This window comes from Siniperca chuatsi, linkage group LG18 (assembly GCF_020085105.1).
Source record: "Siniperca chuatsi isolate FFG_IHB_CAS linkage group LG18, ASM2008510v1, whole genome shotgun sequence".
NCBI classification, from domain to species: domain Eukaryota; kingdom Metazoa; phylum Chordata; class Actinopteri; order Centrarchiformes; family Sinipercidae; genus Siniperca; species Siniperca chuatsi.
The window spans coordinates 3,636,690-3,653,364 of record NC_058059.1 but is presented as its reverse complement, the minus strand read 5'-3'; the positions used below and the strand labels follow the sequence as shown (position 1 = coordinate 3,653,364).

The following is a 16,675-nucleotide window of genomic DNA, read 5'->3' as shown; positions in this document are numbered from 1 at the left end:
CTGGAAACCATCAGTGCTTTCTTACTTACTGGCCTTCCCTTTAAAGTCTTGTCTTCTTCCTGTTTGTGGCACAAGGCTGGCATGTCAGTGTTGCATTGCTGTTTGTTCTCCTTCTCTTCCTGCTCTCTCTTACTAACAGACGCAGACCAGACTGGAGCATGCCCACATAAAGGAGCTTGAGCAGAGCCTGCTCTTTGAAAAGACCAAAGCTGAAAAACTCCAGAGGGATTTAGAGGACACTAGGGTAATGCTGGCAGTCCCAGTCCCACTGCAGGACTGAGTAATGTGCTTTTCCCCACTAGGTTTAATCATGATACACAGAATATATTGATCGAACCACAACGTGCAAACATTATGCGAATTGTCAGATTTATCACAAGTTGGGTCCCTCATGGCCTAGTCCACGATCAGCCCTGGCATAGGATCATTAACATCTCATCGGCCTTGAGCTTTTCTAATAACCCAGGTCTATCGTACTGAAAATTATGCATGTGTGCATGAAGGTTTTACAGAAAGAAATCCCTGAGCTTTTGACAATGTCGGCCTTCATTTTTCTTCGTCAGCAAATCCCATAAAAAGACCAAAACCAACAATGTGTTTAATACTTCCTGACTTCTCTGCCCTGTCTGTTGCACTCAGCCCCAAACCCACTGAATCCTACTCAAGACGTAAAACCTTGAAAACACCTCACAAATATATAGTTTGATTTTTCAAAAAGGCTCAGTAACTTCCTAAAACAGCTACAAGTTTTTGAGCAAACGTTACTCAAACAGGAGGAAATAGTGCATTTGTTGGGGACTACTTTCAGCGGCGGATGAATCCACATGTGGTGCTCTAGTGAGTGTTTGGGGCAGCAGGACGGTGTGTGTGGGACTGAGTCAGAATAAACTACAGTGTGTGTGTTCATGGTAATGAAGGAACATGTCACACAGTGCGGTTCATTGATGTGTTTTTAATAGTTTTTGGACAACAGTGGAGCTCTGTGGCTCAGAGGAAGAAGATCCATCAGGCTGTGATTCACACAAAACTCGTTAGTAGGATTCACTGTTGGTTTTTTTTCTTTTCATGGGATGTATTGACAACAAGAAAAATGTAGAACACTGCCATCCTTTATGCTTTAACCAGTAAAAATGCAGTAAAACAGTGAATCCTTACTTGCACCAGATTCTCTGTTGGTGGTTGAAACGGTGCTCTGGTTCCCTCCGTGGATCAGTTCTGTCCATTCAAAATACATGTGCTTTGTTTAAGCCTGTTTAGATATTAGATGGATGACATGAGGTTTACAGGCCAAAATTCTTGACTTTGGGTGTTTTAAAATCCACAAGAACATTTTTAATGTCAATGTTATATTATAAAGAGTACGGTCTAGACCTGCTCTATAGGAAAAGTGCAATGAGATAACTTCTGTTATGAATTTGCGCTATATAAATAAAATTGAATTGAATTGAAATGTTTTAAAAATTTGGGTCCCACCCAGTGTGTCAATGAAATGTGAATAACGCAAGTGTTTGTTCTTGTCAGTTTGACAGGTTGAGTTTCTGCCTAGATACAGTGCTGTCCCTTAGTTTGTGCTTTATTGTATTATAGATAAATAGTTTTATTCTAATATAGAAAGTAGGAAAATCTATCCTTTTATTGGGTTTACTTAAACATCCAAACTTTACCAGTGACTTCCAGTTGTTTGTCAAGTAAAAACTTAAATTATTTGTCATGTTATGAAAGATTAACCACAGGCACTTTTTCTAGGAATATGTCTTATTAAATGGTAACTATGTAATTGTGACTATGACTTCTCTGGAATAACAGTGAATAAAAGTGAATCACTGTACGTAATTGTATAATTACTTCAGTAAGGTAAGATAATGATATGAAAGAGATATATGAGGCTAACAAATTAGTAAATTAGTCAATTTTATTGTCAATTTTAATTGGTCTATTCATTAATTAATTGATTTTGGTAATAGATTACTTATTTAAGTCATTTATCAAGCTACAATGCCAAACATTGTCTGGTTCCAGCTTTATTAATTTGAGGATTTGCTGCTTTTCTCTTTGTTATATGATTGTAACTTAAATATCTTTTGGTTTTGGATTGTTGGTTGGACAAAACAAACAACGTGAAGATTTTCTGATGTTTTATAGACAACACGATTAATCAAAAAATAATCGATCGTTAGTTGCAGCCCTAAAATATTCACTTACGGAGTTCTTACATTGATTTGTGCTTTATCGCTAAACTAACTTGAGTAAATCAAAATATATCGCTGTGGCTGAAAACTTTATTAATTCTATATTCTGATACAGTTGAGCATTATAATCAGGTTAAAGCAGTTGCTCATATTTGGTTCACACTATACAACCCAGATCCACTGTTTCCACTACTACTCTCCTCTGTCAGCTCTCTGGTCTACTCTTGGCCTTCACGCCTCCTTTCTACATTTTCTGCTGCAGGTGGCCACGGTGTCTGAGCGCTCCAGGATCATGGAGCTGGAGAGGGAGGTGGCAGACCTCCAGCTGAGGCTCCGGGCGTCCCAGCAGAAGGAGGATGCCGTGTCTCTGTCCCAGCAACAGATCAGCAGCCTCAAGGCCCAGGCACAGTCTCAGGAGAAAAAGGTTTGTGGAATCCGTCAGAGAATTCCCAGCGCTGGTGTTTTGTTCAGCTAGGCCTGGGCAGCAGCTACATGATACCCTCCGCTGGTAAAATGGATTATTCATCACTGTTATTTTCATAGAATTTATGGCATGATGTAAAACTAGAAGAATTGGTGTCATTTCTATTTACAACCCTCCTTTTAGCCCCTAATGTAAATAGGCATATGTCCTTTTTATGTGTGTTTTGATAAAGCTACTGTGATGATGCATAATTTATGGCTCTACTCAGATGTACATGTGTATACTGTATGTTCTATACTGTGTGTCCCCAACAGATCAGTGAGCTGAGTGTCGACGTGGAGAGCAAACAGAAAGAGCTTCAGTCTATGCAGCAAGATAAGAGCTCTCTGGAACAGCAGCTAACCAGCCTGGTAGGAAAGGAAAAAACTACATCTTAATCACAAATAAACAGAGAAAATACATACAGTTAAAATACATACATTCAAAAAGAGGATTATGTTGCCCCTTTCAGACATGGAAACTGGCTTCAGCTATCTGTTAAAGTAATGGATTTTGGACTTTTAAACAAACGTCTCAGTTTTACATGTCAGTCTCATGCATGAATAACCGCCCGAGTCACTTTTATGTAAAAGTCACAACAGCAATTTTACTGTGTTGAACCTGTAACACTTCTAACACAAGTCTTTATTGACTAGTTACTGTTGCTACGCCTGTCAAGCATTTTTTCCACTTAGATCTTTATTGGCAAAAGATTTGCAACATTAAACAATGTTGACAGCAACAAAAAAAAGACCGAAAAAAACTGTTTGAGAAATCCATTCAAATTTTTTCCATCATTCATACAGTCCGATGCCGCTATTTTCAGACTTGTATAATATCCATTTTTCCATTTTTTCCAGTTGTGCTTTTAGTCTCAAGATATGTGTCAGTTTTTCCATTAAGAAGATTTCTTCAACGATTTTTAGCCACTGGTCCTTTACTGATGGTGCTACCTTCCCCCAGTTCCCTGTAATAGCTTTTTTACTTGCTACTTAAAGTATTTCTTTCTTTTTTTTATTCAGATAAATCACAGAGATTAAGTACCAAACAACTCTTAGGGACCTGATATCCTAGAATTTGTTGTAACACTTTACATACCATTTCCCAAAACACATTTTCAAAAAAACATGTGATTGTTACACTGATTTGATTTGCAGCATTTAATAGTGCAAACAGACCAATGTTTCGGCTTCACTGTGTCCTCATCAGAGTCAAAAGAAAGGCTGCATGTCTCAGGCAAAAAGTCATCGTCTTCACCAGATGATGATTAATTTAGAAGACATGGACGTAAACATGATGATGTAATATAATAAATGTTCTTGTATTGAAGTGTAAAGCTAGTTATTCCTAATATTCATGTTTGAGAAGCAGGAATCAGTGGATTTCTTTGGCATTTTACAAAAAAATCATAAATCATTAATCCATTATCAAAATAGTTGATTAATTTTCTGTTGATCAACAAATCAGTTAATCCACTATGTTTCAGCTCCAGAAGTGTCACAGAAATGTTATTAGGTCTGACTTAATACCAACTTTTACAGAAAAGTGACTCTGGTTGCTTATTCATTAACATGAGGCCGATGTAAAATTGCCAGCACATTTCCGTAACGAGGTGCATGTCTGAATGGGGCCCAAAATCCATTACTTTAACAGATAGTTGAAGCCAGCAAAGAAGTGCATGTCTGCGAGGGTCCAATCTTATTTTTTCACTGTGATGTGTTTTGCTCGTGGGCATCGTGAAAGTGGCCTCATTAAGAGAGGCATTTTATCCACAAACCTCGCATGTTTTCTGGGTCCAGTCATTATTCTCTGGTTAGCTCAAGGTACAGGAATGTTACTATGTAAGTGATTAGCTCGTAGTCAAGCGGATGTTTCTCCATTTCAGAGACAAAAGCTTGAGAGATCTGAGGAGGAGAACAGGAGGACAGCAAAGACCATGCAAGGTAAACATATCAGATGTATCTCAACTGCTTTTATGCTCATTAGAAAGTGTGTGATCTTTTTTTTTCCCATGTCAAGATGATTGTTATAGTTGATGTTGTGTTTTCTGTCAGAATTGGAGCAGAGTGTGGAGCAGTCAAAGAAAGACTACCAAACCCTGAAAGAGGAGAGTCAGTGCAGAGAGAAAGAGCTGACACAGGTAGGTTTACACATGTAGTCAGTGGATGAAAATAACTGAGTACATTTACTTTGTTTTTCTTTGTGTGTGTCTTAGATGTTACTGTACTGTGTGGTGATAAATGTTTTGCACTTACCCACTCGTTGGGGAGGAAAGCGTCTGAGGGTGTTTTTGCTTTCCAAAAAACTTAAAAAGATGAAAAAAACATGATAAGCTTATAAAATACAACACATTGTTAAAGATGATTAAACTAGTGGTTCCCAACCTTTTTGGCTTGTGATCTCTTACAAAAGAGCAATTTCTAGTTGGGGCTCCTTGACCCTTGTCAATAATCCAATATTTCACAAAAACAGAAAAAAATAAGTCCAAAAAATCAATACATATTTGTGTATGTTTTTTTAAAATTCTTTTCTCTCCCATTAATCATCTCACGACCCCTCATATTTATCTTGTGACCCTTTGAAGGGGGCCGACCCCTAGGTTGGGAACCACTGGACTAAACTAGCTAACTGTATATAAAGTAGTAAAAACTAGCTAACTGCATCTAAAGCAGTTAAAACTAGCTATGTGTATATAACGTAGTTAAAACTAGCTAACTGTTTATAAAGCAGTTAAAACTAGCTAACTGTATATAAAGCAGTTGAAACTAGTTAACTGTATATAAAGTAGTTAAAACTAGTTAACTGTATATAAAGTAGTTGAAACTAGCTAACTGTACATAAAGTAGTTAAAACTAGTTAACTGTATATAAAGTAGTTAAAACTAGCTAACTGTATATAAAGTAGTTGAAACTAGCTAACTGTACATAAAGTAGTTAAAACTAGCTAACTGTATATAAAGTAGTTAAAACTAGTTAACTGTACATAAAGTAGTTAGTAAAATGCTGCTCTAACATTGATGCATCAGTATTAACAATCTAATAATGTAATGTAATGTCTCAGTGACTGATATATAATAATATATCACTCACTGAGACATTTTTCTGCAGAACAAGTACTTTTGATATTTAAGTACATTTTACTAATAATACATCCATGCAATAACTGATTTTTTTGGCCACTTGGGGGCAGCAGAAACAAGCTGTGAACACAACATTGACATATTATCAGCATATAAAGTTAATATGTTGAACTTGTTAGTAAACAGTTGATTATTTACACATCCAGCAGTTACGGAGCAACATTATCATTCCTTAGGAGTCTTTTTTTGTGTCACCTGATGAATGCAAGTCCAATATTCACTCAAATTTAGCTCTGTTTTTTGGTCTCCACCAACTCCTGAGGGAACCTATTTCTCCTGCTGGACTAGTCTTTAGCTGCTAAATGCTCCACTATGTTCACCAGCTAGTCTCTAACTGTGTCTGTTGATCAGGCTTTCCACTGAAAACAGCTGCCTGCTGCTGCCGAGAACGATGCTATGAGAGCGGTGAGAGTGAACCAAAACAATAAAGTTGTGGGCCGGACAGATAAACAATGAGCTGAAACTCATGCATGTAGTCAGTGTAGAGTTTACAGTGTGTGTGGTAAAGTAATACGCTGGTATAACAACACAACAGACGACGTTGCTACAAAACACTTAAAAACATCGGTGTTAACGTTACATCTTAACCTCATGTAACCAGTCTCCTTATTGTTGTGCTTACACTGCACACAAGAGAGCCTGAGAGCTATTGTTCCTGCTGTCTCTGAATAGAGCTGAAGTCACGGCTCTGACTGCAGCTAACAGTCAGATAACGCCATATGTCGACGATGAATCAGTGTGTTGGCATTTGCTGATTCTCACCAAGATAGCTCAGTCTGCTTCTGGCTGTCAACCGATTTTAACAAATTATTTGTGGTGCTCTTGGAGGGAAATGCTGAAAATATCACAACTAAATAATTTGAAAAGTTTTGGGGACTTTCAAGTAGCCTCTCCTTTAATAATCTTCCCTTTCCCGTGTGCTTTCATTCAGACTTAGTGAAGCTGTCCCACTCTAAAGATGGCTGTGGCCTCAGGCTAATTTGATGTTGTTAAAACATTACTAACACTTTGATAAGTCTATGCACCAATCTTTTTTTAATTCAAGCGTTACAGTTTTGCAAAGTCTATCAGCTGTGGCTGCTTGTCATCATGATTTAAGTGTAATGCTCAAACTGTTGCCACAATCAGAAGGCGCTGCCTGAAGAGGAGTTTATAGGATCAGCCCTTAATCAGAGTATTATAGAGGACGTGTGGAAGGATGAAATTATGAGAAAGTTACATTATAAACAGTTCTTAACTAAATGTATTATTGGTGTTAAGAATGAAACATTTGAATGAAACAAACACTTATGTCGCAAGCCAATGTAAACAATGCAGCTTTTAAAGCATTTTAATAAAATGTTTTGCAAATGTTTGATGGGATCGGAAATGCTTTCTCTGTATTTCTGATTTTGTTTACAGGGAATATTCTGCAGTATACCTTTAAATACTGTGAACAAATATTCCCTCCAGAAATGATGTTACTATATCTTACATACTTATTCTTATGTGCCTCCTCTGCGTACCTTTAGATAAAATCAATGGTGTGTTTCAAGCTACAGGAACGCTCTGCTCATTTAGTATTTATGCTCTTATATTTCCAGTAGTCAGTGTTTTTGCAGACGTCTTTGCAGCAGGTGCATAAATGGAGTGATAAACAACAGAAAGAGTGGGCTCCATGCATTCACTCCTGTTTAACAGAGGCTGAAAGCTCAGCTACTGAATTGCAACAGCAGTTAATGCACGGAGTCCACTCTTTCTACTGCTTTAATATTTCTTAAAAAGACCATAGTAGAAATTACAGTTTGCAGTTAAAAGAGAGTATTTTGTTCTCTTTTCCTGAAGTCAGAGCTTTCATACTTCTGCTCTCGCTTCATGGAGCTTGTTACAAATGGATGTAAAAGTGAAACAGCTGAATAAGCTTGAGGCTGACTCAGTAAAGAGCTGTCTTTCCTTTTTTAGCCAAGATTTTTAATGACCTCTGATCTCTCCGGTCTATTAATGCGATGCTGTTTTTTAAGTGCTAATGTCCGTTTTGACTTGAGCCTTAAGTTGAGAGCGATTTTGATGTTTTGTGCCTTTGTTCAAAACATCAAAAAATTCTATTTCTAAATTGGATCAAATGACTGTGTAATGTGAAAGGGGTCGCATGTAGTGACAAACCCACAGAGAATTACCACCCGACTGTGCAGCTCCCCTCAGCTCTTATTGTTTTGGTTTTACGCCCTGCAACTTTACTGTTTTTATTTACTTTCACTGCTCCCATCACCGTTGTTTCCTTCAGCAGCCAACTGTTTTCAGTGGAAAGCTCTAAAAAGCCACTGTACACGAGCTGCTCAGCAGCAAACAGCAGGCAGACGCAGTTAGAGACTAGCTGGTGAAAATAGTGCAGCATTTGGCAGCTAAAGAGCCAGATATTTCCCTCAGGAGCTGGTGGAGACCAAAAACAGAGCTAACAGAGTGAATATTGGACTGACATTCATCAGGTGACACAAACACGACTCCAAATGAATGATAATGTTGCTCCGTAACTGCTGGATGTGTAAATAATCAACTGTTTGCAAACAAGTTCACCACTCTATATGGTGATAATATGTCAATGTTGTGTTCACAGCTTGTTTCCGCTGCTCTCAAGTGGTCAAAAATATCAGTTAATAAAGGTTTAAATTAATGTTACATCAATTAAAAAATGTTACATAAATTTAAAAAATAATTCATATAGATTTGGCTGCAATGAGATGATTCAGGAGATAAGAGTTAGTTTATTGCTTTTTGCAACTGAGTTCCTGTCAGAACAGACAACACGATAAGACACAGTACACAACATACTAACAGACCACTAAAACAATATAATATTGTATATATAAAAAGCCAGAGAGAATAATTTCTCATGCTTTGTTTCTGTTTTGATCTCAACATAACATGTTTGGTTTTCCTGTGATCACAAAATAATGATTCCATGATCATGAGAAAATATTTTGAGAGTTGAAAATAAATTTGTGTGTCAGCAAGAAACTTGTTTGGACCGTACGTTATGTCGAGATCAGGCAATAATAAAACACAATGTTTTCTGTTGATCACAAAACAATTATTTTGTGTCCTCAGGAAAACAAGCTTGTTATGTAATAATTAATCTTTGTGCACTGTATTTTACCAAACCACGTCGAGCTAAATATTGTTAATATGTTTTCCAGGCTACTGAAAAATCAGAGAGGACGACGCTGTCACTTGAGCAGCTGACCAATGAGAAGAAGACACTGGAGACACAGGTGAGCAGAAGGCCTTAATATGTGAGGTAATATTCAACTACAGCAGAAGACTGTAAATACCCACTGTCACTGAAGTAACCGCCCCCTTTAGTTACTGTTACGCCTGTCAATCTTTCCACTCTCGCACAGCGAGACAGAAGTAAACAAAAGCAGCTTCTCATCTCAAGCTGCCAACCAACAACTTTGCCGGCTGAAAATGTCAACTGTCGCTGGAAGATATTATCAGCTGTAGCTATCCAACAAATTAAGCTAACGTTAGCTCCATGAGTCTCAGGCTAACTTTATTATGTTTACAGGTGACTTGTTTTAAGAATCTTGTAAAAAAAAAAGTCTTAAATATGCACTTGATGGCTACATACATGATATCATGCTAAAAGACTGAAGCTAAAGCTAACAGGTCCCAGGCAAACAGTTAGCATCCTCACCAGCTGATTATCCATGTAGAGGACATGATAATAAAGAAACAGCATTGCTCTTGTATTGCATTGTGTAGAGCTATTATAAGATAGTATGATAAATGTAACATCAGACTCTTATTTCAGTCTAACGTAACCCTGTTTGGCTACTTAGCTTACATAGACAAGCAAGACACAGGTTAGATTTATGCTTTAGTGTTCATATTTTCAAACGTGCGTTTCACTGTTATTTTTAAAATTTTTAAAAGAGAAAACTCTTTTAGGGTGAGGACTAGCTGAGTTTTGCGGGGATTGCTGGGGTGTAAACTTCCCCAAATCCAGTAAAGAGCAGGACCGAGCCGCTAACGTTACCCTAAACTCTGATATAGTATCATCAACACTCAGTGGATGTGTTAGTCGTGGATGGGATGGGACTGAATGTAATCTGTAGCCCCACAAAATGTAGTTTGCTCAAGAAATTCTCCTCTCGCCTTGAGAGTTTGGACGTTTGTAGCTGACGTTAGAGCTGACAAACACTCTGTTAAAGCAATTCCTTACACTTTTGCTCTTTTTATTCTGGAAAGGTTAAAAATAAACAACAACCTCTTACTCTTTAAATATCTCTCTTACTACCAGCACATGCACACTGCTTCAGCGTGATGTACACATGCACGTGTGCTGCTTTGTGTGTCCACAGCCCCGTGAAAGGATTCACACATGCACATACATACGTTTAGCATTTTTATCCTGCAGGGTTTTTATTACGTATTCACATCAGGATTGCCACACTGACCGCATGTGACTGTGCAAGTCCCAGTCATCGCATTTAATCAGCCACGCTTGAAATACTGTGGGCCGTCTCTCTCTCTGTTATTCTCTCCGTGTTTCTTCCCTGTCAGCCTCCGCATCTCACCGCCATCTGTAACTTGATATTTTTATCATTTCATACCCAATCCACCCTACTCCTCTAACTGTTCATTCAGTCTGTGGCTCTATGGTTCCCTCTTACTCGCCTACATTCATCTCCGCTCTGTGACTCCAGCTGCCTGTGAGCTCCAGATGGTCGGTCTCATGATATTCAGAGAAATGGATAGGAGATTAGAGCGGGAGATAGAGACCAAACATAAACATAATTTCTGTTTGGAAGTATTTATTTTCGTCATCCCAGGGCATAAACCTTTTTCGTGCACCATATTTCAGCGCTGCAACATAACTCACGGTACTCTACCTGCTGTTCTTGGTGATTTCAGGATTTAGGGTGATGATTTAAGGAGGAATAAGATAATATGAGATAAGCCTTCATTGATCCTCAGAGGAGAAATTCTGGTGTTGCAGCAGCACAAGGACAGAGATAAGTACAGATAAAGAGAGTAAAAAATAATCAGATGTATATAAAATAAACATAAGAATAGAAATAAAAATAGAAACTATACAAGAGCAGTTAAACTCGAAATTACAAGGCAAGCAGTACACATACATTACCCTACTTAATAGTGCAGTACTGTCTCAAGTGAAGTGACATAGTGGTGTGATTAGTAGCAGCAAAGTATAGTACATGTGAGGGTAATAAAACATCTACTATAACAGCGTACACCAGAATAATATATAATATGAAAAATAAATTATACTTAGTGTTGTATTAATATAGAAATATTATATATACATAATATAACATATTAACATAATATATAGTATATGACAGCAATATAGCATAGAATATAAAATATAGTATTAGTATAGTATAATATATGATAAATACTATATGTATTTGGTGTGCAATATTTGCAGTCAGTAAATAGTTTATTTTCCTGTTGGAGACTGAGACAGAATAAATTTGAAATCAGTTTTGAGAGTGCTGGAGGAGATTTTCTGACAGTATGGCATTTTGAAACAAAAATAGTATATTAACACTTAGTAAATGTTTGTAACACACTGTTATGTAGTTATGAGCAGATATAAGCACATTTGTGAGCGTTCATTATGTATTTGTCACAGTGGTGGAAGAAGTACTCAGATCTTTTACTTAAGTAAAAGTAGCAATACTACAGTGTAGAAATACTCTGTAACTAAAAGTCCTGCATTAAAATCTTTATTTAAGTTAAAGTTACAAAAGTATTAGTATTAAAATATCATACAAAAAGTGTACAAGTGTCTCATTATGCAGAATGGCCCTTTTTAGAATAACATATATTATATTACTAGATTATATTTATTGATGCATTAATGTGTTCATCACTTTGATGTTGCAGCTGGTGAAGGTGGAGCTCATTTTAACTACTTTATATACTGCTGGGTAGCTTGTGAAATTTCACCATGGGATCAATAAAGTCTTATCTTAATCCATAAAAATATAATTTATTTGTTGATTATATTTTGTATTATTAATCTGAATCTGCAAAATAACTAGTAATTGAAGTTATCAAATAAACATAGTGGAGTAAAAAGTATAATACTTCCCTCTGAAATGTAGTGGAGTAGAAGTAGAAAGCAGCATAAAATGGAAATACTCAAGTGAAGTACATCATAGAAAAGGTTTCAGTCGTAGTCATCTGGACACTGTTTTTAGAATCAAGACGTTTCGGCTCCCATCCGGAAGTCATTCTCAATTGTGAAAAAATGGGACGGGAACTGTATACAGTATTAGTGTTGTTTCCGTCCCATTTTTTCACAATTGAGAATGACTTCCAGATGGGAGCCGAAACGTCTTGATTCTGAAAACAGTGTCCAGATGACTACGACTGAAACCTTTTCTACGTTAGAACACTCCTGGACGAATGAGGGACTACACCGTCAAGTGAAGTACAAGTACCTCAAAATTGTACTTAAGTACAGTACTTACTGTAGTTACTTTCCACCACTGATTTGTCAACATCTATAACTTATCCTGTGAAGTATCTGTAACTGGTTTATAATAAGGTAATAAATGATAGCTGTAATATTTAATGATAAATGATCACACGTGAACAAGTTCTTACAGTTTGTTTATAAAACATTTATTAACTGTTTATAAATGTGAAGAAATCATTCACAGGCAGGTTTAATAATGTTTATAAATGTGTTAAAAACTCCCGAAGACATGTTGAGCTTCAAGGTTCATTCTTAAACAATAATAATTCTCATCTCAAGGTCCAACTTACTACATTTCTTACAAAGCTTTCAGCCACATCTCATGGCCTTCATCAGTGGATGGAGTTTGCTCAGTTGTAATGAGGAGTGAAGAAGTAGTATCTATAAATGAATAAGTACGTCATTCATAAATATAAGAATATTTATATTATTATATTACACATTTTATTAATAAACATAACATAGATATGTGTTATGTTAATTATAGAAAATAAATACTTTAATATTTATATAAAATATGAAGACAAGCTCTGTTATCATTCATCAACTGTGTATACACCTGTTAAAGATCATAGAGGACTTATAGTTGTTAACAAATACAATAATAAACACTTAAAAATGTCCTTATGTCTGCTTACGACCACATTATAGTGTGTTATAAATCATTTATTAAACTGCTTATAAATAATAAATAAGGGGGGTTAAAATAAAGTGTTGTTTATTTACTTTTTGCAGACCATAGTTTTAACAATGAGCAACTGTTATTGTGCAAATATGCTCCAAATACGCACCCAAAAGAAATACCTCCTGTACAACTGCTGTTTGTGTAAATCCTACCAGCTTTTATACAGTACTAGTGTTGTCAGAATGAACAAAAAATATTACCCTTTCTCCTTAAAATAGTTCTTTTCTGCTCTATCACAGTGAATTTAAGTTCAAATTGACCATTATTAGCATAATATAAAAGTGGCGCTACTGAAGCTGAAATGTTTAAGCTCACTTAATCGTGACAAACAGAAGCGCGCAGGGCAAATAACATACAGTATTTAGAGGTTGGAAAGAACAACAGACTGTTCAATGTGCTTTAAGTATACATGCTTTTAAGGAAACTGAAAGGATCAACACAACGTGTCCATCATCAAAAATTTAAAACGTTTTTGCAGCTACAGTAGAGAGAACAGGAATTTAGTCTCCGTGGAGGAAAACAGACACAAACGCACACGTTGTAGAGCGTTTATTTATTTATTATTTATTACATCTGCCTCTTCTCTCCGCTTAGCCATGTTACTGTAGGATGTGATGTAATCCTGCACATGTCAGCCACTGTGTGTGTGTGTGTGTGTGTGTGTGTGTGTGTGTGTGTGTGTGTGTGTTTGTGTGAGATGATGCCTGGCTGGACAGAAGATTTCTTTAGTTAATGAACGGTTGACTTGAGATCGGCCTCTCTTGTCTCGTGCTGTCACACATCTGTTGGATCCAGAGCTGAAACGATTCCCTGATTAATTGATTACTCGAATTAATCAACAACAGTTTTGATAATCGATTAATTGTTTGTGTTTATCAGTGGTGGAAAAAGTACTCACATCTTTTACTTAAGTAAAAAATAGCAATACTGCAGTGTAGAAATGCTCTGTTACAAGTAAAAATCCTGCACTGAAAATGTTACTTAAGTAAAAGTATGTAAGTATAATCAGGAAAATGTACTTAAAGTATTCAAAGTAAAAGTACTCGGTGCAGTAAAACGTCCCTGTGGCTGCTGTGCTGTTATATATTCTATCATCAGATTATTATTCCTCGTGCATTAATGTAAAGCAGGATGTTGCTGCTGCAGCTGGTGGAGCTGGAGCTCATGTTGAACCGGTTTGTATCGGACTGCAGCTGATGATGCTTTTCATTCTGGATCCATCTGCTGATTCTTTTCTCCATTAATTGATTGATTGATTGGTTTGTAAAAATTCAGAAAATAGTGAGAAACGCCGTCACGACGACAAAGTGACGCCTTCACCATGTTGTTGTGTCCGACCGACAGTCCAAACCTCAACATTTTTAACAATAAATTTAAATAATTTAAAGGAAAAACAGCGAATCGTCACATTTGTGAAGCTGGAACCATGAAATGTTTTTACATGAAAAATAAATGATTATCAGCATAGTTGCCAATAAATTTTCTGTCAATCGACTAATCGTTTCAACTATACTTGTATAAACTGTTGGGTAGTTTAATTTATAACAAAACATCATATTTTATAAACTCTTCATATGTTTTGTGTGCAAAAATATGTAAAGTAACTAGTAACTAAAGCTGTCAGATAAATCTAGTGAAGTAAAAAGTATAATATTTCCCTCTGAGATGTAGAGGAGCAGAAGTAGAAAGTGACATGAAAAGAAAGTCAAAAAAAGTACAAGTACCACAAATTTGTACTTAAGTACTGTGCTTGAGTAAATTTACTCACTTTACCACTGGCTTTTTGTTTTGTAATATTTATTTTCTACGAACCTTTTTGGTCGGCTTTTTTGGTTGGGTTGGCTTCTCAGTTGTGGTTATTCGCTGGTCTTTTGTGATAGTAAACTGAATATCATTGGGGTTTGGAGTAACGCTCAACCAAAAGAAGCGGTTTAAATACGTCACATGGGGCTCAGGAAAATTTAGAGACTGATAAATCGATAATGCCCTAGTTAGATTGACTGTGCACAATGCTACAACACATCACTGAAACAGTATAAGAGACTACAACATGAATGACCTTGTATTGTAAAGCAAAGTTGAGGCGCCAGACTTGCAGGCGCCAGCTGATTCTTCTATTTGCTGTGATTCATGTTGAACACTGTGAATGAAAGGTGAATCTTTTAGAGGAGTGCGTGAACATATGGTGTTGGAGAGTGAGGAAACAAGATTGTGAGCAGCAGAAAGGCTGGGGGGGGGGGATCGTCTGGGAGGAGCTTACTCTGGGCTTACATAATGGCAGTGCTCGGCTTCTTTAACCCAACTGTGAGAGAGAAAGTGAGGCTGCTCAGGCGACACGCTCTCGCAGCCGTGCACGGCGGGGGATGAGAGCTGATGGTTTATTGATGCCCAGCTTGTGTTAGTCTGCGCATGTTATGCTGTAGGAAGAGGGTGAGCGCTGGCGTAGCAACAACGCCGCTGTTGTTTAGAAGGTTAACACAGGTTAAAATCCGGCAGTAGTGAGCCGTGTAGGTATGGACATAGCTGCTCTGCATCAGGGTTACTCCAGTAACATCTACTCCCCTCACTACCAGGTAGGATTGTCTATTGTTTTTTTTGGGGGGGGGGTTCCAAACAAAATCAGTGCAGCATGCCCATAGAGCATCTGTCACTGTAAGCAGGAAGAGGTGGTGTTATTCATATGAGTCTCTAATTAGCTCTTGGAAGTTAATTTAAGTTTTTGCTCTGTGCTCATGGTGTAACCTGTGCTTGTGACCCAGCGGATCACCTGTGTACATTCTGCATGTTTGCGTGTATTTGTGTATGCGTATGCGTGTATCTGAGCGTGCTCTGCAGTACTAGATGTCACTTCGGAGGTGTAAATAAACACTGAGTTGTTAATAAGTCAGAAACTCACGTGCAAACGGCATCCAAAACACGGTTGATGACACACTTGACAATGTGTTAATGTGCAAACAGAAACATCCTGCAGACAGCTGACAGTGTGAGTCGTTACACATGAGTATTTTATTTTATCTGAAGCCAGTTGTAGCAAAGGCATTGATTTGAAAGTCATACTTGTTAATTAATTATTGACTATTGCTATTTTAAAGCTGCTGAGATCACAGCGCTGCACGTGTCTGAAAAGCAAGTTGAACTGTCAGGAATGATTTATGAGTGTGTGGAATCCCAGATATCCGACTTGAATGAGAAACAAAAAGTTTGCATGGGATGAAGTTGGAGGAACTGACGTCTCCAGGGCTTTTATTTTTAGTTTCACGTGGACTGGACCCATTCTGCTGACTGCTGACTCATTACGGATATCAAGGCGTTGTGTATTTTAAGTATTAACTGCGGTTTCACTCTTATTGACCCAGAATTTCTGACTGCAGCTTTGACGTAAAAGCTTTTAAATGAGATATGAGAATAAGATGTTGAATATATGTATATGGGGTAAACAACGATTAGTCGATTAATCGATTAGGTCAACAGAGAATTAATTGCCAGCTTTTGTAATGTGAAAATTTCCTGCTGCTCTTTGTCTCATATAATTGGGTTTTGGACTGTTGGTCGGACAAAAAAAGCTATTTGAAGGTGTCACCTTGGACTCTGTGATGGACATTTTATATACTAAACGATTAATCAAGAAAGTAATCGTCAAATGAATCGATAATGAAAATAGTTGTTAGTTGCAGTCCTGGTTTATTGTATGTAGAATAGAAAGAAAACA

General features: G+C 37.1%; 1 protein-coding gene across 3 annotated transcripts in view; it reads left to right on the top strand.

Moving 5' to 3' along the window:
* clip1b (CAP-GLY domain containing linker protein 1b) overlaps positions 1–16,675 on the top strand; it is a 47,396-nt gene that overhangs the window by 12,983 nt on the left and 17,738 nt on the right. For 2 of the 3 annotated variants that reach the window (XM_044173245.1, XM_044173244.1), the window contains exons 10-15: positions 140–244; positions 2,452–2,613; positions 2,928–3,023; positions 4,538–4,595; positions 4,707–4,792; positions 8,965–9,039. In XM_044173245.1, coding sequence (XP_044029180.1) covers positions 140–244; positions 2,452–2,613; positions 2,928–3,023; positions 4,538–4,595; positions 4,707–4,792; positions 8,965–9,039 — 582 coding nt within the window. The remainder of the gene's footprint in view (positions 1–139; positions 245–2,451; positions 2,614–2,927; positions 3,024–4,537; positions 4,596–4,706; positions 4,793–8,964; positions 9,040–16,675) is intronic. The other variant, XM_044173246.1, reaches the window with a different exon arrangement.